The 26,532-nt window shown below is 47.1% G+C and overlaps 2 protein-coding genes across 2 annotated transcripts; both read right to left on the reverse strand.

Annotated features, from left to right (window-relative positions):
- Positions 1 to 2,123: 2,123 nt before the first annotated feature.
- On the reverse strand, positions 2,124 to 14,378 carry LOC142925588 (uncharacterized; the record flags this gene model as incomplete). The annotated part of the gene is made up of 3 exons (XM_076068633.1): positions 2,124 to 3,085; positions 12,161 to 12,318; positions 13,841 to 14,378. Coding segments are annotated over 3 exons (1,242 nt in total), but the record flags the coding sequence as incomplete, so codon positions are not given.
- An 8,131-nt stretch (positions 14,379 to 22,509) lies between these two features.
- LOC142925589 (uncharacterized) lies at positions 22,510 to 25,674 on the reverse strand (the record flags this gene model as incomplete). Its single annotated transcript, XM_076068634.1, has 2 exons — positions 22,510 to 23,614; positions 25,137 to 25,674. Coding segments are annotated over 2 exons (702 nt in total), but the record flags the coding sequence as incomplete, so codon positions are not given.
- Positions 25,675 to 26,532: the final 858 nt, after the last annotated feature.

Below are 26,532 nucleotides of genomic sequence, written 5' to 3' on the forward strand. Positions count from 1 at the left end.
ATCACAAAAAAGATCTCCAAAATCTTCAATAAACACAAGATCCAGGTCCGTTTCAACAAATTACATAAAATCCGTGATCTGGTTCCGTCTGTAAAAGATGTGATTCCGGACATACAGTACCCTGGTGTCTGCAAACTAAGTTGCCTCTGTGGTAGTAGTTACATTGGAGAAACCAAACGCCATGTCTTGGACTGCATTCGTGAACACAAAGCAGACCTTAAACACGGTAGGACCAACACCTCGGCCGTGGCAGATCATTGTTATAATTCAGTAGACTCACATGACATTGACTTTTCCAAGACAGAGGTCCTTTGTAAGCCATCTGGCTACCATGAGAGATTCGTTCATGAGGCTATCCACATATACAAGCACAGAGACAATTTCAACCGAGAAGATGGATTCTGGCTTAGCAATCATTGGAAAGATTTGATAAACCATTTCAGGTCTTAATTGATTGTTCACGCTTACAGTGGCTTTCAGACAGCATACATTAATGTTTCGTCTCCCCCCTCCTCTTTCCAGAACATAGATGGACTAGTCCTTCTAAATAAACTGCCAAATCGCTGCGCGTGGCGCTGACGTTTTTTTTTAATACACCGTTTAAAAATAAATAAATACAAACCGTCACACCTGATGACGACCGTTTGTGTTATGGTCGAAACGTCGTGAGAATTTTTATTGTTTTATATATATTTTATTATTTTATTGTTTCCCTTCAACGTGACTTTACCGAAAGAGCTAAGAATATAGCTATTTAATTAGTTATTTACTCATGTGTTCTAGAAGGAACACAAATTCTGCGTGTGACTGTGAGGGTCCCAGTGAGCCCAGCGAGAGGCTCACGCGTGGGAATGCGCTGTCTCACACTGGCTCAGGCAGGGCCAGCAGCTGGTTTCTCTCAAGAGCCAGAATCGTCAGTTGGGTCAGGCTGTCAAACAGCCCAGCGGGTAGAGCTGTCAGCTGGTTGTTGTACAAACGCAGCTCCTTCAGATTCACCAGGCTGTCACACACCTCCTGGTTAAAGGCTGCGTTAAGTGATGCGGTAATTCACGTAACAATGCCGCGTTGGCTAGACGGTGTCATTGCTTGTGGCGTGTGTGAGTTCTGTGTTCTAGTCTGCTTCCCCGCTCGCGCAGCCAACAGCTGTGACGTGGGTCCCGAGAAAAAGCATGTGGAGATGATTCAAGACTCATTTCAAAAGAGGGTCCTGCACTGGATTGTTTGGACAATTCCGAGACGGATAGGTTTGTGCGATTTGTGTCTATTTTGTCTATTTGTCCTCTCCACTCTGCCACGCATTTGTGAAATTCAGTCCTGGAGTATCCTACCAAATATAATTACACGTCGCGTGACTATTATTGCATGATTTTATAATCACCATCATGAACCATGGGCTATCCACTGTTGAATGGAGGCTTCCCCACGCTATCACCTTCACATCTGGCCCTGCGTTACCACAGTCCGTCTCGCTCCTGCACAAGAGCTGCTCTCTTCGATCCACCTCCGCGGCGCTTCATCTGCTTTGGCAGCAGAGTCAGTGAACCAAGAGCAGAAATTGACAAATGTGGTTAAGAGCTTGCGGAGACATCGCGATGAACGTCTGATGCTGCAATTATATATTTGTGCTGCTTGGAAAAAGACGAGGCGTCCGGTTTATAATTCAGCAGCAAAAACCCCGCACGCTGCCTCGATCAGCAGCACTGCCTCGTGCGCGCCCTGCACACGTTGGCTGATGTGGCGATGACTGTGGTCACTGCGAGAGAGTTTGGGTCAGATAGCTGGACAAGCAGCAGCTACGCTCGCAGATTTGCCTTTCCATTCGCCCACGTGAGGACACTGAGCTAGAGCGCGTTCGAGGCGTCGTGTTCACCTCACATCTCGGCATCTCGCTCCATGACGTGCGCACTGTCTGTGCGGTACAGTACAGCGATCCGCAATGTGTGTTGTATGTTCAGAGTTCTCTTGCATTCTCTCTCGAACATTTTTACTCGTTCAGTGGAATGAATTCCCGCACTCGCCTCCGTATGGGAGCCTCTTTGAGTCCCGAGACTCAGGAGGATGCTGCTACAAGAGAGTTTGGCGAATTCCTGTGTGAGGAGTGTTGCGTTATTGGTGCTGTTTGTGTAGTTGTTTTGTGTGGTTGCTCTTGTTGTGTTGTGCTGTGGTTGTTGTGTAGTCTTGTTTTGTCGCTGCAATTTTTTTGTATTGAACTGATGAGTGGTTGTTTGTGTGTGTTTATTATTGTTGTTGTTGCTGCACTAACACAAACCCACGGATCACGCGTGGGTTTCGGTACACGATCAATATCAGCTCTCATTATTTACACGATTCACTCACTAAATTTTCACGAATGTTCAGTGATACTGCTGACTAACTTGTAGCACAAGAGGACACCATGACCATGATGATGGTTACGATGACTGTGGATGTCAATAACGCGGTAGCTTTATAAACTGAGCTCTACTCGTGCCGAGTGTTATCTCTACCCCAGTGCCCAGCGACAAAGCAGTAGTGCTGGCTCTGTTTGTCAAACGCGACCCTAGGGACGAATCTTCAACTGGTTGTCGTTCAGACCCAACCACTGCAGATTCCCTAGGCGGTCAAATACCCCGGCGGGAACAGTCATCAGCTGCTTCTCGTGCAGGTGCAAATACATCAGCTTCCCCAGTCTGTCAAAGATGCCTGGCGGCAGAGACTTCAGTTGGTTATCTTCCAGTTCAAGTCGCGTGAGTTCAGTCAAACTGTGAAACAGAGCGGGCAGTATCGCCTGCAATTGGTTATGGTCCAGATACAGCTCCTTCAATTTCACCAGACGGTCAAATACCCCGGCGGGCAGAGTTGTTAGCTGATTCTGATACAAAACCAGGATCTGCAGATTCACCAGGCTGTCAAACACCCCGGCGGGGAGAACTGTCAACTGGTTATTGTAAAGATCCAGTCGTGTCAGTTGAGTCAGACGGTCAAACACACCAGCGGGGAGAGACGCGAGTTCCTCACTGCACAGGGACCTCAGACACTCACTGTCCGCTGTTTTTTTAACGACTCTGGCAGAGTGAATGGAAATACAACAAAGAGCACTGGTTACATTTTATTCACCCATCAAGCTTTGAGCGGTTTCATATTATTCAAAACATGAGCAAATTAATCATTCTAAGCCCTTTGAATGTCCATTGCAGGATGGAGTGACCATGTTTCACCACTATGTTTGGGTGTGGGGGGAGAAAGTTGGGCCCCACACGAATATTGAACAACTAAGAGAGCAGCATTGTTTAAGTTTGGTTGAATAAACGAAGGGAATGACGAAATGAAATACACAGAGCTGGGACTGGACTGGACAACCACAAACAACTCTGCACATTATTCAACAGCACTGCCTTAAAGTGATACAAATATGAAGGTGTTCAGGAGCAGACTATCGGCTCATTCGGCTCATTCGTGACGAATATCATTATCTACAATAAGCATTAACACCTACACCCTCATCATTTTCATCATTATCCACAGTCGGGTTAATAAATATCATCTACAATCATGATCACCATAAAGAATTATAACACAATAACCATTAGTGTGTTGTTGACTGCTGATGAGACACGAAATGTCGAAATCGGTTAAAAGTTTTGAATGCAACGAATCAATGCTGCTAGAATTAAGCACTCCCAGAAGACCGCGGGGTCGATGGGTTGTGCAAAAACAACTTTAATTGTTTACGTTGAGTGGAGAGTCAGAAGGATATGCATTATCTGCTCTTCTAGTTTGTTAATTAAACAATATTTGATAACTTTCAGACGATTTATCGACTTCATAAAATAATTGCTCCATCTTTTGTATGTGTGGGTCACGTGCGGCTGTATGGAGCAGCAATGCAGAAAGTGGAGGGCTGGCGTCTCGGCGTCTCTGCGAGGTGAAACGGCAGCACCAGTCCCAGGGGTTACTGTGCAGCCAAATGTATTGCAGCTTCATGAGGCTGTTAAAGGCGCCCTCGGGAACGGTCGTCAGCTGGTGACATTGGTCGGGTGTCTCCTTGGTCATCGATTTACATTATGCACACACAGTGTACATGAATAGCACAGTACAATAAGAACCGCCATTCGCCACTAAGTGGCGGTGACGTCACCACGGCGCTTGTGTCAGGCTATGTCCACGTTAAGGCCACCTGAAGTGTCGAACGCCTGCTGGCAGGAGGTCACGGGTCAGACCCAGATGCCATGGGTAGACTGACTGAGATGACTGGCCGATGCACCACTTGTGCCCCCTACTTTGACAACTTGCTGTGTTTTAGCTGCTGGGCACTCTGCTCGTTGTTGTTAGTACCGCTTCTCTTCCCTCCGTTGTTGCTGGAGAGAAATTGCCTCCAAAATCCCAGTAGGGTCCTTCACGAGCCTCCTCCACAGAGGCCGATCTTGACACCGCTGGTACCTGTCAACGGCATTCCACTCAGCTCCACACCCTCTTGTACCACATTACTCCATATATCCTCTAGCCCGTGCCACGCCTGTTTAGCCCCTTCTAACCGGCCAAACAAAAGCTTTTTAGGCATGCAGTGGCAGGGCATGCGGGCTACATGATCCAGCCAACACAGCCTTGCCTGCCGGAGGAGCTCACTGATGGGACTTTGTCCGGATCTTTCAAGGATGTGTGAGCTCCACACACAATCCAGCCTGTTTAAACCCAGGCTGGATCGTAGGCAGCCCAGCCTAAATATCCCTAACTAATGAAGATGTTCCATTTGGGGGATCCACGTTTCACAAGCGTAGAGAAGGGAGGGCATGACCGTTGCCGAGAAGACCCAAAGGTTTGTGTGGAGCGATATACCAGGTAGCTTCACAACGCCATTATACAGCCAATAAAAAGACAAGTCTGCTCGACTGATTCGGAGTGAGACCTCTGTTGTCAAACCAGAGCAGGCCGTGACTACACTCTACAGCTGTCGAAAACTCTCCGCTCTCTTCACAAATGCCCCATCAACAATTGAGATTTGTGGGGGTAGAGTGTTTGATGTTACAAAATACCCAGGCAGGTGTTTAGTTTTTGTGGGGCTGATGGCAAGTCCTCACCTCTTATTGGCATGCTCCAGGTTCAGCAGCAGCACCTCCAACTCCTCATCTGAGTGAGCAGCAATCACCAGAACATCGGCATGGTTGACCAATAGGGAGTCATCCCTTGACCATGCCCGGGCATCAATCAGCCTCCCACTGTAATTGTACCAGATGGAAATTCATCCAGTACAGCCATCGAGAGCTTCACGAACTACGTGATTGAAATAGATGTTAAATAATTTGGGAGCGAGAGGACATCCCTATCACGCCCCAAGGTGAACAGGGAATGGCTCTGGCTCTTGGCCACATAGTTTTACCTGGGCCTGCTTACCATCATGAAGGTTCTTAATGATTGTGAGCAGAGTCAGGGACTCCGAAAGCATGAAGAACAACAGAGAGCCCAGGCCTACTGATGGCATCATAGGCCTTGATCAGGTCAATAAAGCAGAGATGTAGGTCTTGTTGGAATCCCCTACACCTCTGCTGGAGGAGACGGACAGAAAATATGGCATCTGTGCAGTACTGCCTTTTCCTAAAACCACAATAGGGCTCCCCAAGCCTCTCCTAAAAGTGCCTAGCAAGGTGATGTTAAATAATACTTGCCAGAACCTTTCCTGGCACACTGAGGAGGGAGATGTCCCTGTTGTTGTTACAGGGCATCCTTCCAATCCCGAGGAACCCCATCATTGGTCCAGACTCTTATTATGATGTCATGCAGGGCAGTCTGTGCACAAATGGTACCCTCCCTCAGCATTTTGCTTAGCAGATCATCTCTGTCCAGTGCTTTGCCTGTTCTCAGACTCTCGATCGCCTTCCGTACTTCCTAAACAGATAGCACTTCAGCCAGCCACTCACAGGGGGTGACTACTTCTTCCAATATGTGAGGCACGGCATTCTCAACAGGGTCATCCCCACTTTCCCCCATGATGTTTTCCAGGCTGAGGGATTTTTACTCCCGCAAGACCTCACAGAAATGCTCAGCAAATCTGAAAACCTGTTCCTGGCATCACAGATTGGATCACCTTTCGTTTCCCGAATGATGGTGATCGGTGTGGAGCTGCAAGTTACTTTTTTGATGGAGTTAAATAGTGAGTTGTGATCACGGGTCACTTAAGCAGACTCCATTTTCTCAGCAACCCGTGACCACCACCCATCCTTGCAGCGCCTCATGGCCCTCCGAACCTCCGAGTGAAAGCTGTGATAAGCCTCCTCAGTCTCTCATGTGGGATGCTGTAGACGGTGAGAGTGGGCCTGTGGCTTTTTCTCAGCCAGCCTGAACACCTCCTCTGTCAGCCAGAGTCTCTGGGGAGACTTGGACCGTGTACCCAAAACAGTCATTGCAGCTGAATGAGCCGCAGTCCTAAACTTCACCCATTTCCCTTTGGCATTATGAGGAATGGGTAGCGATGCCAAGCCAAGCTGCAAGCGGTGATGAAATTCTCGCTTGCGACTTTAATCAGGTAGCTGAGACCAGGCCACTTTGGGTTTGAATGGGGTCTTGGGTGTACACTCACCACTGGAGCGGAAGAATGGAAGGCGTATCTTAGAGATGGTATGCTGATGGTTAACAGGCAGATCAGCTTCATGGTAAGTCCTAGTGTCAAGGACATGGGCCGCTGTCCCATCATTATATAGTACAACAGATGTTCTTTCTTGGACCCGGCGTACATCCATGATGTTGTGTGGATGCGCCGATGCCGGAATAGCGTGTTGGTAATTACGAGTCCATAGGCTGCACAAAATTCTAAGTCTCCTACCATTGATATTGGGTTCATCTGGCCCATGCCTTCCAATCACATCAGATCAAGTGCCAGCATCATGACCAACTCGGGCATTAAAGTCACCCAACAGGATTACTCTATCCTGAGGGGCCACTTTAGCTAACACCTGTGACAGGAGGTCATAGAAGACATCTGAATCACCGGTCTTGCCTGCATCCATCCACTGATATTCATCTTCGATGGGGCCATAACTAACCATGACCACAACTCCTCGCCTCTGGTTGATGGGAAGGTGAGCCCAAAGTAGCCTGGGGCTTACAGCTTCCAACACCTCACCGCCATGCTCCCATGCCCCTTCATTCTTCTGTTTGGTAGTCTCCTACCCCGAGTAGAGGACTGTTCACCCCTCATGGTGGCAGGAGCCAGAGCTGGTCCACCAGACCTCATGGATATCGCAGAAATCGAGGCGGTACCGGCTCAACTCCCAACATAGGAGTAGCAGCATCTCCTCCACAGCAAGCATTCGATCATCCACGTGGCCACCTGCAGTGGCTTTTTTCTGTTTCTAGAGGAATCCCTAGGGTCAGGATTAAGACTCCCGGCTCTGCCAAATGGGTTTTATCCATGATACGCCATATACGCCTGTCCCCCCGGGGCCTCCGGCACAAGCTTAGCAGGACATTTTGCTCGTGATTTTGTGATAATTAATTGAAGGTGGAGGGGTTACCAGCCCATTGCACCCCTCCAGAGCCCCCTTTGGCTGCTGTAGTGGCTACAAACGCCATGAGGGGAATGCCAATCGATATTGGCCCTCCCCCCATGGCACTGCTCACTACAGTGTTACTGTCCAGCACCAACGAGGAGGTAGGGTGTTGTTTTGCCAGACATAGCACAGTGCATGCATGCATACACAAACATGCATATAAGATACAAAATACACACTCACGTACGAGTACAACATGACATATAATAAAGAATTAAAGCTTTCGTGATTGCATAAAATTACTCATTGGTTTTTTCGGTAAAGTCACGTATGTAGAAATACAATAAAATTATATTGAAACAAAACAATCACGACGTTTCGATCACAACACAAGCGATCTTCATCAGGTGTCAAGAACAAATCATGGAGGTAAATACAACAAGAAGATGAGAGAATTCAACAAACCTAAGAAACGTTATGTGAAGCACAACCAGTCAGGCCAACAACACAGACACTTCCTGGCGGACCACGAATTTCAGAAGAGTGTTAAATTTCGTGTTTAACCTCTGGATTGCACATACCAGCATAGAATGAAAAAATACGAGGTACACAGTCAAAAGAAATACATATGCAAGCTCACAAGAGGCAAGGAGGGAGGAAAGACGGACAGGGAGGCAAGGAGAGAGAGGGGGGGGCTGGAGGGATGAACAGAAGCCTTAAATAGGAAATAAGGTTGAGGGGAGGGGCCAGAAAGAGCACGGCAGCTGAAACAAGCACATCTTGCACATACACAGAAGCGGGGGGAGGGGTATAAACAGGCTTGAATGAGAGTGCGGCAGCTGAAATAAGCACCAAATTAGCACCACCTACACATCAACAGAAGGGGGAGGGGTGGGAACAGGCTTGGGGTGCACATTTAGGACAGAATTGCAACGGTAACTTCCCCATATAAGTGTGTTAATAAAGAATTAAAGCTTTCGTGATTGCATAAAGTTACTCATTGTTTTTTTCGGTAAAGTCACGTATGTCATCATGGATTAAACCACATACAACAACAAAATTCAGGACCATCTTAATGATGGCAGTTATACCAAAATCAGAGATCCTACCAACCGCCTGGCTACAAAAACCAACAACATCATCACTAATTCAACTTCTCTAATCGAACCGACCAAGCAGCTTTCTCTAAAACCTCCGGCTGCTAGACCACCTATATCTTATGGCCTTCCAAAAATCCATAAAGAAAGTACTCCACTCCGTCCTATCTCATTTACCATTAACTAACCCACCTACAAACCGGCCGGATTCTGTCTGAGACCCTGCTCCCATTCACGGGCAAGACCACTTCAGCTGTACTTAACTCAGCTCGCCTGGTTTCTCTAATCAAGGACATCTCGCTATTTCCAGATGATTTGCTTGTCAGTTTCGATGTAGTATCTCTTTTCACCAAGGTACCTGTGCCTGACACCATTGCAATAATTGAATACTTGGTTCAACAGCGACTGAATCCTGATGTACCAACTTTGGTGAGGCACTGCCTTACGAACACTTGCTTCACCTGTAATGGTACATTTTACAAACAAAATGAAGGTACCCCTATGGGTTCTCCCTTATCACCAGTGGTAGCGAATGTTTTCATAGAGAAATTTGAGACAGATACCATCCAGACATTTACCGTACGTCCTTCCTTGTGGAAGAAATACGTAGATGACACATTCGTCATGTGGCCACATGGCTAGCCAGCACTGAACCATTTTTTCAACCACTTCAATTCCATACACCCATCCATCAAATTCACCATGGAAGTGGAAAATGATGGCAAGCTATCATTCCTGGATGTTTTATTCCAGAAGAGACCTGATGGCTCGTTGGGACATTCTGTCTACAGAAAAGCCACCCACACTACCTAAAGCCTGATTACCACAACAATCCAGCCCAGAAGAATTCCCTCATCAAAACACTACATAATAGAGCCCGTTGCATCTCTGACCAGCACCACCTAGCCAGTGAGCTGGAGCATGTACACGAAGCCCTCAAGATGAATGGATATTCAGACCGCACAATCTGCAAAGCTGTATCCCCAACCATGGGGAGGGAACCATCTGAGGACCCAATCAAAACCATCACCTTGCCATACATAGCAGGGGTTACAAAAAAGATTTCCAAAATCTTGAGCAGGCACAAGATCCGGGTTCGGTTCAACACAGTACACAAAATCCGTAATTTGATCCCATCTGTGAAGGATGTGATTCCTGGCATGCAATCACCTGGTGTCTACACGCTAAGTTGTGTCTGCGGCAGCAGTTGCATTGGGAAAATGAAATGACGTCTAGGATCGTGTTTACGAACACAAGGCAAAATTGAAACACGGCAGAACCAATACCACTGCCGTAGCTGATCACTGTTTTAACCCGGTAGGTTCATACGATATTGGTTTTACCGAGACCTAGGTACTCTGCAAACCTTCGGGTTACCATCAAAGATGTGTTCATGAAGCCATCCAGATATATAAACACAGGCACAATTTAAACCGAGAAGACGGGTACAGACTGCGCAATCATTGAAAGGATGTTATTAACCAGGTGCAGTCTAAACTGGCTGTGATGTTTCCGTTCCTACCTGCGTTGCATTGCCAGGTTCGATGTCTTTGCATTGGCGGGCTGGATGTCTCATTGGGGCTCGTTTCGGCCGCCGCTGCTCTTTACCGTCGATGTGGCGGTGACGCTCGTGTTGTGTTGGACTGTGACTTGCTGTGGTGTTTCTGTGTGTGTCTGTCACGATCACTTGTGTTGCCGTCGGTGCACTTCTCTTCTTCCACGCTTTTGTGCGGGTTTCTGGCCCCCACCCTCTTGCCCGGTGCGGCGGCCCTTCCCCCCTCCCACTCCCCCCTCCCGGGTCTGTGCAGAACCTTCTCGGGGCACATCTCCCGCTCGTTCTCTGACCCCGCCCTCTTGCCGATCCGGCGGCCCCCCCTCCTCCCCCCATCCCGGGTCTATATAACGCCGTGTCTCGCAGCCGGCTTTCTCTCTCACCTGAAGACGGTCGCTTGCGTTGCGATCGAAACGTCGTGATCTATTATTTTGTCTACCTACGTGACTTTCACAAAATAATCAAAGAGTATGGATTCCTGCAGTCACGAAAGTTTCACATTAACATTAGCTAAGTAACAACTCATCTGGTATTTTGTAACGATTTGTAAGGTCAGTTATGCATTGACACGGAAAATAATAACCATTGTACATTTTACAGTAAATATTAACTACTGTATAACACTTATACATCAATTGCTAATGGCAATAATGACCTGTGCAGTCATTACGCATCCGTGTGGACCGGAGTCCGTTCTTACAAAAACCCTGAGAGAGTAGAGTTTTCCCACGCTTACGCTGATCTAGAGCACCATTGCCTGGAGGAATATCTCCCGTCATCATCATCCGCACAAATATACCGGCCATCAAGGTTATCTAGTTAGTAAAAAACACTGAGACATTCAACCCTGGCTCATAATCTCTAAATACAAATGCGCATTCCTGCTGATGATAGCTGTGCGATGTTTGGCTCAATGCTATTTAATTATTGATTTAAAGCTTTCGTGACTGCAGTAATTCATATTCTTAGCTCTTTCGGTAAAGTCACGTTGAAAGGAAACAATAAAATAATAAAATATATATAGAACAATAAAAATTATCACGACGTTTCAAGCACGTACACCAAGCTCTTAAGGCAAATGGTTACTCCGACTATACAATCCGCAAAGCTATCACTCAAACCATGAAGAAGGACCCTCTTGAGGAGCCTTTCAAAACCATCACTTTACCCTACATTGCGGGGATCACAAAAAAGATCTCCAAAATCTTCAATAAACACAAGATCCAGGTCCGTTTCAACAAATTACATAAAATCCGTGATCTGGTTCCGTCTGTAAAAGATGTGATTCCGGACATACAGTACCCTGGTGTCTGCAAACTAAGTTGCCTCTGTGGTAGTAGTTACATTGGAGAAACCAAACGCCATGTCTTGGACTGCATTCGTGAACACAAAGCAGACCTTAAACACGGTAGGACCAACACCTCGGCCGTGGCAGATCATTGTTATAATTCAGTAGACTCACATGACATTGACTTTTCCAAGACAGAGGTCCTTTGTAAGCCATCTGGCTACCATGAGAGATTCGTTCATGAGGCTATCCACATATACAAGCACAGAGACAATTTCAACCGAGAAGATGGATTCTGGCTTAGCAATCATTGGAAAGATTTGATAAACCATTTCAGGTCTTAATTGATTGTTCACGCTTACAGTGGCTTTCAGACAGCATACATTAATGTTTCGTCTCCCCCCTCCTCTTTCCAGAACATAGATGGACTAGTCCTTCTAAATAAACTGCCAAATCGCTGCGCGTGGCGCTGACGTTTTTTTTAATACACCGTTTAAAAATAAATAAATACAAACCGTCACACCTGATGACGACCGTTTGTGTTATGGTCGAAACGTCGTGAGAATTTTTATTGTTTTATATATATTTTATTATTTTATTGTTTCCCTTCAACGTGACTTTACCGAAAGAGCTAAGAATATAGCTATTTAATTAGTTATTTACTCATGTGTTCTAGAAGGAACACAAATTCTGAGTGTGACTGTGAGGGTCCCAGTGAGCCCAGCGAGAGGCTCACGCGTGGGAATGCGCTGTCTCACACTGGCTCAGGCAGGGCCAGCAGCTGGTTTCTCTCAAGAGCCAGAATCGTCAGTTGGGTCAGGCTGTCAAACAGCCCAGCGGGTAGAGCTGTCAGCTGGTTGTTGTACAAACGCAGCTCCTTCAGATTCACCAGGCTGTCACACACCTCCTGGTTAAAGGCTGCGTTAAGTGATGCGGTAATTCACGTAACAATGCCGCGTTGGCTAGACGGTGTCATTGCTTGTGGCGTGTGTGAGTTCTGTGTTCTAGTCTGCTTCCCCGCTCGCGCAGCCAACAGCTGTGACGTGGGTCCCGAGAAAAAGCATGTGGAGATGATTCAAGACTCATTTCAAAAGAGGGTCCTGCACTGGATTGTTTGGACAATTCCGAGACGGATAGGTTTGTGCGATTTGTGTCTATTTTGTCTATTTGTCCTCTCCACTCTGCCACGCATTTGTGAAATTCAGTCCTGGAGTATCCTACCAAATATAATTACACGTCGCGTGACTATTATTGCATGATTTTATAATCACCATCATGAACCATGGGCTATCCACTGTTGAATGGAGGCTTCCCCACGCTATCACCTTCACATCTGGCCCTGCGTTACCACAGTCCGTCTCGCTCCTGCACACGAGCTGCTCTCTTCGATCCACCTCCGCGGCGCTTCATCTGCTTTGGCAGCAGAGTCAGTGAACCAAGAGCAGAAATTGACAAATGTGGTTAAGAGCTTGCGGAGACATCGCGATGAACGTCTGATGCTGCAATTATATATTTGTGCTGCTTGGAAAAAGACGAGGCGTCCGGTTTATAATTCAGCAGCAAAAACCCCGCACGCTGCCTCGATCAGCAGCACTGCCTCGTGCGCGCCCTGCACACGTTGGCTGATGTGGCGATGACTGTGGTCACTGCGAGAGAGTTTGGGTCAGATAGCTGGACAAGCAGCAGCTACGCTCGCAGATTTGCCTTTCCATTCGCCCACGTGAGGACACTGAGCTAGAGCGCGTTCGAGGCGTCGTGTTCACCTCACATCTCGGCATCTCGCTCCATGACGTGCGCACTGTCTGTGCGGTACAGTACAGCGATCCGCAATGTGTGTTGTATGTTCAGAGTTCTCTTGCATTCTCTCTCGAACATTTTTACTCGATCAGTGGAATGAATTCCCGCACTCGCCTCCGTATGGGAGCCTCTTTGAGTCCCGAGACTCAGGAGGATGCTGCTACAAGAGAGTTTGGCGAATTCCTGTGTGAGGAGTGTTGCGTTATTGGTGCTGTTTGTGTAGTTGTTTTGTGTGGTTGCTCTTGTTGTGTTGTGCTGTGGTTGTTGTGTAGTCTTGTTTTGTCGCTGCAATTTTTTTGTATTGAACTGATGAGTGGTTGTTTGTGTGTGTTTATTATTGTTGTTGTTGCTGCACTAACACAAACCCACGGATCACGCGTGGGTTTCGGTACACGATCAATATCAGCTCTCATTATTTACACGATTCACTCACTAAATTTTCACGAATGTTCAGTGATACTGCTGACTAACTTGTAGCACAAGAGGACACCATGACCATGATGATGGTTACGATGACTGTGGATGTCAATAACGCGGTAGCTTTATAAACTGAGCTCTACTCGTGCCGAGTGTTATCTCTACCCCAGTGCCCAGCGACAAAGCAGTAGTGCTGGCTCTGTTTGTCAAACGCGACCCTAGGGACGAATCTTCAACTGGTTGTCGTTCAGACCCAACCACTGCAGATTCCCTAGGCGGTCAAATACCCCGGCGGGAACAGTCATCAGCTGCTTCTCGTGCAGGTGCAAATACATCAGCTTCCCCAGTCTGTCAAAGATGCCTGGCGGCAGAGACTTCAGTTGGTTATCTTCCAGTTCAAGTCGCGTGAGTTCAGTCAAACTGTGAAACAGAGCGGGCAGTATCGCCTGCAATTGGTTATGGTCCAGATACAGCTCCTTCAATTTCACCAGACGGTCAAATACCCCGGCGGGCAGAGTTGTTAGCTGATTCTGATACAAAACCAGGATCTGCAGATTCACCAGGCTGTCAAACACCCCGGCGGGGAGAACTGTCAACTGGTTATTGTAAAGATCCAGTCGTGTCAGTTGAGTCAGACGGTCAAACACACCAGCGGGGAGAGACGCGAGTTCCTCACTGCACAGGGACCTCAGACACTCACTGTCCGCTGTTTTTTTAACGACTCTGGCAGAGTGAATGGAAATACAACAAAGAGCACTGGTTACATTTTATTCACCCATCAAGCTTTGAGCGGTTTCATATTATTCAAAACATGAGCAAATTAATCATTCTAAGCCCTTTGAATGTCCATTGCAGGATGGAGTGACCATGTTTCACCACTATGTTTGGGTGTGGGGGGAGAAAGTTGGGCCCCACACGAATATTGAACAACTAAGAGAGCAGCATTGTTTAAGTTTGGTTGAATAAACGAAGGGAATGACGAAATGAAATACACAGAGCTGGGACTGGACTGGACAACCACAAACAACTCTGCACATTATTCAACAGCACTGCCTTAAAGTGATACAAATATGAAGGTGTTCAGGAGCAGACTATCGGCTCATTCGGCTCATTCGTGACGAATATCATTATCTACAATAAGCATTAACACCTACACCCTCATCATTTTCATCATTATCCACAGTCGGGTTAATAAATATCATCTACAATCATGATCACCATAAAGAATTATAACACAATAACCATTAGTGTGTTGTTGACTGCTGATGAGACACGAAATGTCGAAATCGGTTAAAAGTTTTGAATGCAACGAATCAATGCTGCTAGAATTAAGCACTCCCAGAAGACCGCGGGGTCGATGGGTTGTGCAAAAACAACTTTAATTGTTTACATTGAGTGGAGAGTCAGAAGGATATGCATTATCTGCTCTTCTAGTTTGTTAATTAAACAATATTTGATAATAACTTTCAGACGATTTATCGACTTCATAAAATAATTGCTCCATCTTTTGTATGTGTGGGTCACGTGCGGCTGTATGGAGCAGCAATGCAGAAAGTGGAGGGCTGGCGTCTCGGCGTCTCTGCGAGGTGAAACGGCAGCACCAGTCCCAGGGGTTACTGTGCAGCCAAATGTATTGCAGCTTCATGAGGCTGTTAAAGGCGCCCTCGGGAACGGTCGTCAGCTGGTGACATTGGTCGGGTGTCTCCTTGGTCATCGATTTACATTATGCACACACAGTGTACATGAATAGCACAGTACAATAAGAACCGCCATTCGCCACTAAGTGGCGGTGACGTCACCACGGCGCTTGTGTCAGGCTATGTCCACGTTAAGGCCACCTGAAGTGTCGAACGCCTGCTGGCAGGAGGTCACGGGTCAGACCCAGATGCCATGGGTAGACTGACTGAGATGACTGGCCGATGCACCACTTGTGCCCCCTACTTTGACAACTTGCTGTGTTTTAGCTGCTGGGCACTCTGCTCGTTGTTGTTAGTACCGCTTCTCTTCCCTCCGTTGTTGCTGGAGAGAAATTGCCTCCAAAATCCCAGTAGGGTCCTTCACGAGCCTCCTCCACAGAGGCCGATCTTGACACCGCTGGTACCTGTCAACGGCATTCCACTCAGCTCCACACCCTCTTGTACCACATTACTCTATATATCCTCTAGCCCGTGCCACGCCTGTTTAGCCCCTTCTAACCGGCCAAACAAAAGCTTTTTAGGCATGCAGTGGCAGGGCATGCGGGCTACATGATCCAGCCAACACAGCCTTGCCTGCCGGAGGAGCTCACTGATGGGACTTTGTCCGGATCTTTCAAGGATGTGTGAGCTCCACACACAATCCAGCCTGTTTAAACCCAGGCTGGATCGTAGGCAGCCCAGCCTAAATATCCCTAACTAATGAAGATGTTCCATTTGGGGGATCCACGTTTCACAAGCGTAGAGAAGGGAGGGCATGACCGTTGCCGAGAAGACCCAAAGGTTTGTGTGGAGCGATATACCAGGTAGCTTCACAACGCCATTATACAGCCAATAAAAAGACAAGTCTGCTCGACTGATTCGGAGTGAGACCTCTGTTGTCAAACCAGAGCCGGCCGTGACTACACTCTACAGCTGTCGAAAACTCTCCGCTCTCTTCACAAATGCCCCATCAACAATTGAGATTTGTGGGGGTAGAGTGTTTGATGTTACAAAATACCCAGGCAGGTGTTTAGTTTTTGTGGGGCTGATGGCAAGTCCTCACCTCTTATTGGCATGCTCCAGGTTCAGCAGCAGCACCTCCAACTCCTCATCTGAGTGAGCAGCAATCACCAGAACATCGGCATGGTTGACCAATAGGGAGTCATCCCTTGACCATGCCCGGGCATCAATCAGCCTCCCACTGTAATTGTACCAGATGGAAATTCATCCAGTACAGCCATCGAGAGCTTCACGAACTACGTGATTGAAATAGATGTTAAATAATTTGGGAGCGAGAGGACATCCCTATCACGCCCCAAGGTGAACAGGGAATGGCTCTGGCTCTTGGCCACATAGTTTTACCTGGGCCTGCTTACCATCATGAAGGTTCTTAATGATTGTGAGCAGAGTCAGGGACTCCGAAAGCATGAAGAACAACAGAGAGCCCAGGCCTACTGATGGCATCATAGGCCTTGATCAGGTCAATAAAGCAGAGATGTAGGTCTTGTTGGAATCCCCTACACCTCTGCTGGAGGAGACGGACAGAAAATATGGCATCTGTGCAGTACTGCCTTTTCCTAAAACCACAATAGGGCTCCCCAAGCCTCTCCTAAAAGTGCCTAGCAAGGTGATGTTAAATAATACTTGCCAGAACCTTTCCTGGCACACTGAGGAGGGAGATGTCCCTGTTGTTGTTACAGGGCATCCTTCCAATCCCGAGGAACCCCATCATTGGTCCAGACTCTTATTATGATGTCATGCAGGGCAGTCTGTGCACAAATGGTACCCTCCCTCAGCATTTTGCTTAGCAGATCATCTCTGTCCAGTGCTTTGCCTGTTCTCAGACTCTCGATCGCCTTCCGTACTTCCTAAACAGATAGCACTTCAGCCAGCCACTCACAGGGGGTGACTACTTCTTCCAATATGTGAGGCACGGCATTCTCAACAGGGTCATCCCCACTTTCCCCCATGATGTTTTCCAGGCTGAGGGATTTTTACTCCCGCAAGACCTCACAGAAATGCTCAGCAAATCTGAAAACCTGTTCCTGGCATCACAGATTGGATCACCTTTCGTTTCCCGAATGATGGTGATCGGTGTGGAGCTGCAAGTTACTTTTTTGATGGAGTTAAATAGTGAGTTGTGATCACGGGTCACTTAAGCAGACTCCATTTTCTCAGCAACCCGTGACCACCACCCATCCTTGCAGCGCCTCATGGCCCTCCGAACCTCCGAGTGAAAGCTGTGATAAGCCTCCTCAGTCTCTCATGTGGGATGCTGTAGACGGTGAGAGTGGGCCTGTGGCTTTTTCTCAGCCAGCCTGAACACCTCCTCTGTCAGCCAGAGTCTCTGGGGAGACTTGGACCGTGTACCCAAAACAGTCATTGCAGCTGAATGAGCCGCAGTCCTAAACTTCACCCATTTCCCTTTGGCATTATGAGGAATGGGTAGCGATGCCAAGCCAAGCTGCAAGCGGTGATGAAATTCTCGCTTGCGACTTTAATCAGGTAGCTGAGACCAGGCCACTTTGGGTTTGAATGGGGTCTTGGGTGTACACTCACCACTGGAGCGGAAGAATGGAAGGCGTATCTTAGAGATGGTATGCTGATGGTTAACAGGCAGATCAGCTTCATGGTAAGTCCTAGTGTCAAGGACATGGGCCGCTGTCCCATCATTATATAGTACAACAGATGTTCTTTCTTGGACCCGGCGTACATCCATGATGTTGTGTGGATGCGCCGATGCCGGAATAGCGTGTTGGTAATTACGAGTCCATAGGCTGCACAAAATTCTAAGTCTCCTACCATTGATATTGGGTTCATCTGGCCCATGCCTTCCAATCACATCAGATCAAGTGCCAGCATCATGACCAACTCGGGCATTAAAGTCACCCAACAGGATTACTCTATCCTGAGGGGCCACTTTAGCTAACACCTGTGACAGGAGGTCATAGAAGACATCTGAATCACCGGTCTTGCCTGCATCCATCCACTGATATTCATCTTCGATGGGGCCATAACTAACCATGACCACAACTCCTCGCCTCTGGTTGATGGGAAGGTGAGCCCAAAGTAGCCTGGGGCTTACAGCTTCCAACACCTCACCGCCATGCTCCCATGCCCCTTCATTCTTCTGTTTGGTAGTCTCCTACCCCGAGTAGAGGACTGTTCACCCCTCATGGTGGCAGGAGCCAGAGCTGGTCCACCAGACCTCATGGATATCGCAGAAATCGAGGCGGTACCGGCTCAACTCCCAACATAGGAGTAGCAGCATCTCCTCCGCAGCAAGCATTCGATCATCCACGTGGCCACCTGCAGTGGCTTTTTTCTGTTTCTAGAGGAATCCCTAGGGTCAGGATTAAGACTCCCGGCTCTGCCAAATGGGTTTTATCCATGATACGCCATATACGCCTGTCCCCCCGGGGCCTCCGGCACAAGCTTAGCAGGACATTTTGCTCGTGATTTTGTGATAATTAATTGAAGGTGGAGGGGTTACCAGCCCATTGCACCCCTCCAGAGCCCCCTTTGGCTGCTGTAGTGGCTACAAACGCCATGAGGGGAATGCCAATCGATATTGGCCCTCCCCCCATGGCACTGCTCACTACAGTGTTACTGTCCAGCACCAACGAGGAGGTAGGGTGTTGTTTTGCCAGACATAGCACAGTGCATGCATGCATACACAAACATGCATATAAGATACAAAATACACACTCACGTACGAGTACAACATGACATATAATAAAGAATTAAAGCTTTCGTGATTGCATAAAATTACTCATTGGTTTTTTCGGTAAAGTCACGTATGTAGAAATACAATAAAATTATATTGAAACAAAACAATCACGACGTTTCGATCACAACACAAGCGATCTTCATCAGGTGTCAAGAACAAATCATGGAGGTAAACACAACAAGAAGATGAGAGAATTCAACAAACCTAAGAAACATGTGAAGCACAACCAGTCAGGCCAACAACACAGACACTTCCTGGCGGACCACGAATTTCAGAAGAGTGTTAAATTTCGTGTTTAACCTCTGGATTGCACATACCAGCATAGAATGAAAAAAATACGAGGTACACAGTCAAAAGAAATACATATGCAAGCTCACAAGAGGCAAGGAGGGAGGAAAGACGGACAGGGAGGCAAGGAGAGAGAGGGGGGGGGGCTGGAGGGATGAACAGAAGCCTTAAATAGGAAATAAGGTTGAGGGGAGGGGCCAGAAAGAGCACGGCAGCTGAAACAAGCACATCTTGCACATACACAGAAGCGGGGGGAGGGGTATAAACAGGCTTGAATGAGAGTGCGGCAGCTGAAATAAGCACCAAATTAGCACCACCTACACATCAACAGAAGGGGGAGGGGTGGGAACAGGCTTGGGGTGCACATTTAGGACAGAATTGCAACGGTAACTTCCCCATATAAGTGTGTTAATAAAGAATTAAAGCTTTCGTGATTGCATAAAGTTACTCATTGTTTTTTTCGGTAAAGTCACGTATGTCATCATGGATTAAACCACATACAACAACAAAATTCAGGACCATCTTAATGATGGCAGTTATACCAAAATCAGAGATCCTACCAACCGCCTGGCTACAAAAACCAACAACATCATCACTAATTCAACTTCTCTAATCGAACCGACCAAGCAGCTTTCTCTAAAACCTCCGGCTGCTAGACCACCTATATCTTATGGCCTTCCAAAAATCCATAAAGAAAGTACTCCACTCCGTCCTATCTCATTTACCATTAACTAACCCACCTACAAACCGGCCGGATTCTGTCTGAGACCCTGCTCCCATTCACGGGCAAGACCACTTCAGCTGTACTTAACTCAGCTCGCCTGGTTTCTCTAATCAAGGACATCTCGCTATTTCCAGATGATTTGCTTGTCAGTTTCGATGTAGTATCTCTTTTCACCAAGGTACCTGTGCCTGACACCATTGCAATAATTGAATACTTGGTTCAACAGCGACTGAATCCTGATGTACCAACTTTGGTGAGGCACTGCCTTACGAACACTTGCTTCACCTGTAATGGTACATTTTACAAACAAAATGAAGGTACCCCTATGGGTTCTCCCTTATCACCAGTGGTAGCGAATGTTTTCATAGAGATATTTGAGACAGATACCATCCAGACATTTACCGTACGTCCTTCCTTGTGGAAGAAATACGTAGATGACACATTCGTCATGTGGCCACATGGCTAGCCAGCACTGAACCATTTTTTCAACCACTTCAATTCCATACACCCATCCATCAAATTCACCATGGAAGTGGAAAATGATGGCAAGCTATCATTCCTGGATGTTTTATTCCAGAAGAGACCTGATGGCTCGTTGGGACATTCTGTCTACAGAAAAGCCACCCACACTACCTAAAGCCTGATTACCACAACAATCCAGCCCAGAAGAATTCCCTCATCAAAACACTACATAATAGAGCCCGTTGCATCTCTGACCAGCACCACCTAGCCAGTGAGCTGGAGCATGTACACGAAGCCCTCAAGATGAATGGATATTCAGACCGCACAATCTGCAAAGCTGTATCCCCAACCATGGGGAGGGAACCATCTGAGGACCCAATCAAAACCATCACCTTGCCATACATAGCAGGGGTTACAAAAAAGATTTCCAAAATCTTGAGCAGGCACAAGATCCGGGTTCGGTTCAACACAGTACACAAAATCCGTAATTTGATCCCATCTGTGAAGGATGTGATTCCTGGCATGCAATCACCTGGTGTCTACACGCTAAGTTGTGTCTGCGGCAGCAGTTGCATTGGGAAAATGAAATGACGTCTAGGATCGTGTTTACGAACACAAGGCAAAATTGAAACACGGCAGAACCAATACCACTGCCGTAGCTGATCACTGTTTTAACCCGGTAGGTTCATACGATATTGGTTTTACCGAGACCTAGGTACTCTGCAAACCTTCGGGTTACCATCAAAGATGTGTTCATGAAGCCATCCAGATATATAAACACAGGCACAATTTAAACCGAGAAGACGGGTACAGACTGCGCAATCATTGAAAGGATGTTATTAACCAGGTGCTGTCTAAACTGGCTGTGATGTTTCCGTTCCTACCTGCGTTGCATTGCCAGGTTCGATGTCTTTGCATTGGCGGGCTGGATGTCTCATTGGGGCTCGTTTCGGCCGCCGCTGCTCTTTACCGTCGATGTGGCGGTGACGCTCGTGTTGTGTTGGACTGTGACTTGCTGTGGTGTTTCTGTGTGTGTCTGTCACGATCACTTGTGTTGCCGTCGGTGCACTTCTCTTCTTCCACGCTTTTGTGCGGGTTTCTGGCCCCCACCCTCTTGCCCGGTGCGGCGGCCCTTCCCCCCTCCCACTCCCCCCTCCCGGGTCTGTGCAGAACCTTCTCGGGGCACATCTCCCGCTCGTTCTCTGACCCCGCCCTCTTGCCGATCCGGCGGCCCCCCCTCCTCCCCCCATCCCGGGTCTATATAACGCCGTGTCTCGCAGCCGGCTTTCTCTCTCACCTGAAGACGGTCGCTTGCGTTGCGATCGAAACGTCGTGATCTATTATTTTGTCTACCTACGTGACTTTCACAAAATAATCAAAGAGTATGGATTCCTGCAGTCACGAAAGTTTCACATTAACATTAGCTAAGTAACAACTCATCTGGTATTTTGTAACGATTTGTAAGGTCAGTTATGCATTGACACGGAAAATAATAACCATTGTACATTTTACAGTAAATATTAACTACTGTATAACACTTATACATCAATTGCTAATGGCAATAATGACCTGTGCAGTCATTACGCATCCGTGTGGACCGGAGTCCGTTCTTACAAAAACCCTGAGAGAGTAGAGTTTTCCCACGCTTACGCTGATCTAGAGCACCATTGCCTGGAGGAATATCTCCCGTCATCATCATCCGCACAAATATACCGGCCATCAAGGTTATCTAGTTAGTAAAAAACACTGAGACATTCAACCCTGGCTCATAATCTCTAAATACAAATGCGCATTCCTGCTGATGATAGCTGTGCGATGTTTGGCTCAATGCTATTTAATTATTGATTTAAAGCTTTCGTGACTGCAGTAATTCATATTCTTAGCTCTTTCGGTAAAGTCACGTTGAAAGGAAACAATACAATAATAAAATATATATAGAACAATAAAAATTATCACGACGTTTCAAGCACGTACACCAAGCTCTTAAGGCAAATGGTTACTCCGACTATACAATCCGCAAAGCTATCACTCAAACCATGAAGAAGGACCCTCTTGAGGAGCCTTTCAAAACCATCACTTTACCCTACATTGCGGGGATCACAAAAAAGATCTCCAAAATCTTCAATAAACACAAGATCCAGGTCCGTTTCAACAAATTACATAAAATCCGTGATCTGGTTCCGTCTGTAAAAGATGTGATTCCGGACATACAGTACCCTGGTGTCTGCAAACTAAGTTGCCTCTGTGGTAGTAGTTACATTGGAGAAACCAAACGCCATGTCTTGGACTGCATTCGTGAACACAAAGCAGACCTTAAACACGGTAGGACCAACACCTCGGCCGTGGCAGATCATTGTTATAATTCAGTAGACTCACATGACATTGACTTTTCCAAGACAGAGGTCCTTTGTAAGCCATCTGGCTACCATGAGAGATTCGTTCATGAGGCTATCCACATATACAAGCACAGAGACAATTTCAACCGAGAAGATGGATTCTGGCTTAGCAATCATTGGAAAGATTTGATAAACCATTTCAGGTCTTAATTGATTGTTCACGCTTACAGTGGCTTTCAGACAGCATACATTAATGTTTCGTCTCCCCCCTCCTCTTTCCAGAACATAGATGGACTAGTCCTTCTAAATAAACTGCCAAATCGCTGCGCGTGGCGCTGACGTTTTTTTTAATACACCGTTTAAAAATAAATAAATACAAACCGTCACACCTGATGACGACCGTTTGTGTTATGGTCGAAACGTCGTGAGAATTTTTATTGTTTTATATATATTTTATTATTTTATTGTTTCCCTTCAACGTGACTTTACCGAAAGAGCTAAGAATATAGCTATTTAATTAGTTATTTACTCATGTGTTCTAGAAGGAACACAAATTCTGCGTGTGACTGTGAGGGTCCCAGTGAGCCCAGCGAGAGGCTCACGCGTGGGAATGCGCTGTCTCACACTGGCTCAGGCAGGGCCAGCAGCTGGTTTCTCTCAAGAGCCAGAATCGTCAGTTGGGTCAGGCTGTCAAACAGCCCAGCGGGTAGAGCTGTCAGCTGGTTGTTGTACAAACGCAGCTCCTTCAGATTCACCAGGCTGTCACACACCTCCTGGTTAAAGGCTGCGTTAAGTGATGCGGTAATTCACGTAACAATGCCGCGTTGGCTAGACGGTGTCATTGCTTGTGGCGTGTGTGAGTTCTGTGTTCTAGTCTGCTTCCCCGCTCGCGCAGCCAACAGCTGTGACGTGGGTCCCGAGAAAAAGCATGTGGAGATGATTCAAGACTCATTTCAAAAGAGGGTCCTGCACTGGATTGTTTGGACAATTCCGAGACGGATAGGTTTGTGCGATTTGTGTCTATTTTGTCTATTTGTCCTCTCCACTCTGCCACGCATTTGTGAAATTCAGTCCTGGAGTATCCTACCAAATATAATTACACGTCGCGTGACTATTATTGCATGATTTTATAATCACCATCATGAACCATGGGCTATCCACTGTTGAATGGAGGCTTCCCCACGCTATCACCTTCACATCTGGCCCTGCGTTACCACAGTCCGTCTCGCTCCTGCACACGAGCTGCTCTCTTCGATCCACCTCCGCGGCGCTTCATCTGCTTTGGCAGCAGAGTCAGTGAACCAAGAGCAGAAATTGACAAATGTGGTTAAGAGCTTGCGGAGACATCGCGATGAACGTCTGATGCTGCAATTATATATTTGTGCTGCTTGGAAAAAGACGAGGCGTCCGGTTTATAATTCAGCAGCAAAAACCCCGCACGCTGCCTCGATCAGCAGCACTGCCTCGTGCGCGCCCTGCACACGTTGGCTGATGTGGCGATGACTGTGGTCACTGCGAGAGAGTTTGGGTCAGATAGCTGGACAAGCAGCAGCTACGCTCGCAGATTTGCCTTTCCATTCGCCCACGTGAGGACACTGAGCTAGAGCGCGTTCGAGGCGTCGTGTTCACCTCACATCTCGGCATCTCGCTCCATGACGTGCGCACTGTCTGTGCGGTACAGTACAGCGATCCGCAATGTGTGTTGTATGTTCAGAGTTCTCTTGCATTCTCTCTCGAACATTTTTACTCGATCAGTGGAATGAATTCCCGCACTCGCCTCCGTATGGGAGCCTCTTTGAGTCCCGAGACTCAGGAGGATGCTGCTACAAGAGAGTTTGGCGAATTCCTGTGTGAGGAGTGTTGCGTTATTGGTGCTGTTTGTGTAGTTGTTTTGTGTGGTTGCTCTTGTTGTGTTGTGCTGTGGTTGTTGTGTAGTCTTGTTTTGTCGCTGCAATTTTTTTGTATTGAACTGATGAGTGGTTGTTTGTGTGTGTTTATTATTGTTGTTGTTGCTGCACTAACACAAACCCACGGATCACGCGTGGGTTTCGGTACACGATCAATATCAGCTCTCATTATTTACACGATTCACTCACTAAATTTTCACGAATGTTCAGTGATACTGCTGACTAACTTGTAGCACAAGAGGACACCATGACCATGATGATGGTTACGATGACTGTGGATGTCAATAACGCGGTAGCTTTATAAACTGAGCTCTACTCGTGCCGAGTGTTATCTCTACCCCAGTGCCCAGCGACAAAGCAGTAGTGCTGGCTCTGTTTGTCAAACGCGACCCTAGGGACGAATCTTCAACTGGTTGTCGTTCAGACCCAACCACTGCAGATTCCCTAGGCGGTCAAATACCCCGGCGGGAACAGTCATCAGCTGCTTCTCGTGCAGGTGCAAATACATCAGCTTCCCCAGTCTGTCAAAGATGCCTGGCGGCAGAGACTTCAGTTGGTTATCTTCCAGTTCAAGTCGCGTGAGTTCAGTCAAACTGTGAAACAGAGCGGGCAGTATCGCCTGCAATTGGTTATGGTCCAGATACAGCTCCTTCAATTTCACCAGACGGTCAAATACCCCGGCGGGCAGAGTTGTTAGCTGATTCTGATACAAAACCAGGATCTGCAGATTCACCAGGCTGTCAAACACCCCGGCGGGGAGAACTGTCAACTGGTTATTGTAAAGATCCAGTCGTGTCAGTTGAGTCAGACGGTCAAACACACCAGCGGGGAGAGACGCGAGTTCCTCACTGCACAGGGACCTCAGACACTCACTGTCCGCTGTTTTTTTAACGACTCTGGCAGAGTGAATGGAAATACAACAAAGAGCACTGGTTACATTTTATTCACCCATCAAGCTTTGAGCGGTTTCATATTATTCAAAACATGAGCAAATTAATCATTCTAAGCCCTTTGAATGTCCATTGCAGGATGGAGTGACCATGTTTCACCACTATGTTTGGGTGTGGGGGGAGAAAGTTGGGCCCCACACGAATATTGAACAACTAAGAGAGCAGCATTGTTTAAGTTTGGTTGAATAAACGAAGGGAATGACGAAATGAAATACACAGAGCTGGGACTGGACTGGACAACCACAAACAACTCTGCACATTATTCAACAGCACTGCCTTAAAGTGATACAAATATGAAGGTGTTCAGGAGCAGACTATCGGCTCATTCGGCTCATTCGTGACGAATATCATTATCTACAATAAGCATTAACACCTACACCCTCATCATTTTCATCATTATCCACAGTCGGGTTAATAAATATCATCTACAATCATGATCACCATAAAGAATTATAACACAATAACCATTAGTGTGTTGTTGACTGCTGATGAGACACGAAATGTCGAAATCGGTTAAAAGTTTTGAATGCAACGAATCAATGCTGCTAGAATTAAGCACTCCCAGAAGACCGCGGGGTCGATGGGTTGTGCAAAAACAACTTTAATTGTTTACGTTGAGTGGAGAGTCAGAAGGATATGCATTATCTGCTCTTCTAGTTTGTTAATTAAACAATATTTGATAATAACTTTCAGACGATTTATCGACTTCATAAAATAATTGCTCCATCTTTTGTATGTGTGGGTCACGTGCGGCTGTATGGAGCAGCAATGCAGAAAGTGGAGGGCTGGCGTCTCGGCGTCTCTGCGAGGTGAAACGGCAGCACCAGTCCCAGGGGTTACTGTGC

This window comes from Petromyzon marinus, chromosome 21, assembly GCF_048934315.1.
Source record: "Petromyzon marinus isolate PM22_M1 ecotype Great Lakes invasive population chromosome 21, UKy_Petmar_22M1.pri1.0, whole genome shotgun sequence".
NCBI lineage: Eukaryota > Metazoa > Chordata > Hyperoartia > Petromyzontiformes > Petromyzontidae > Petromyzon > Petromyzon marinus.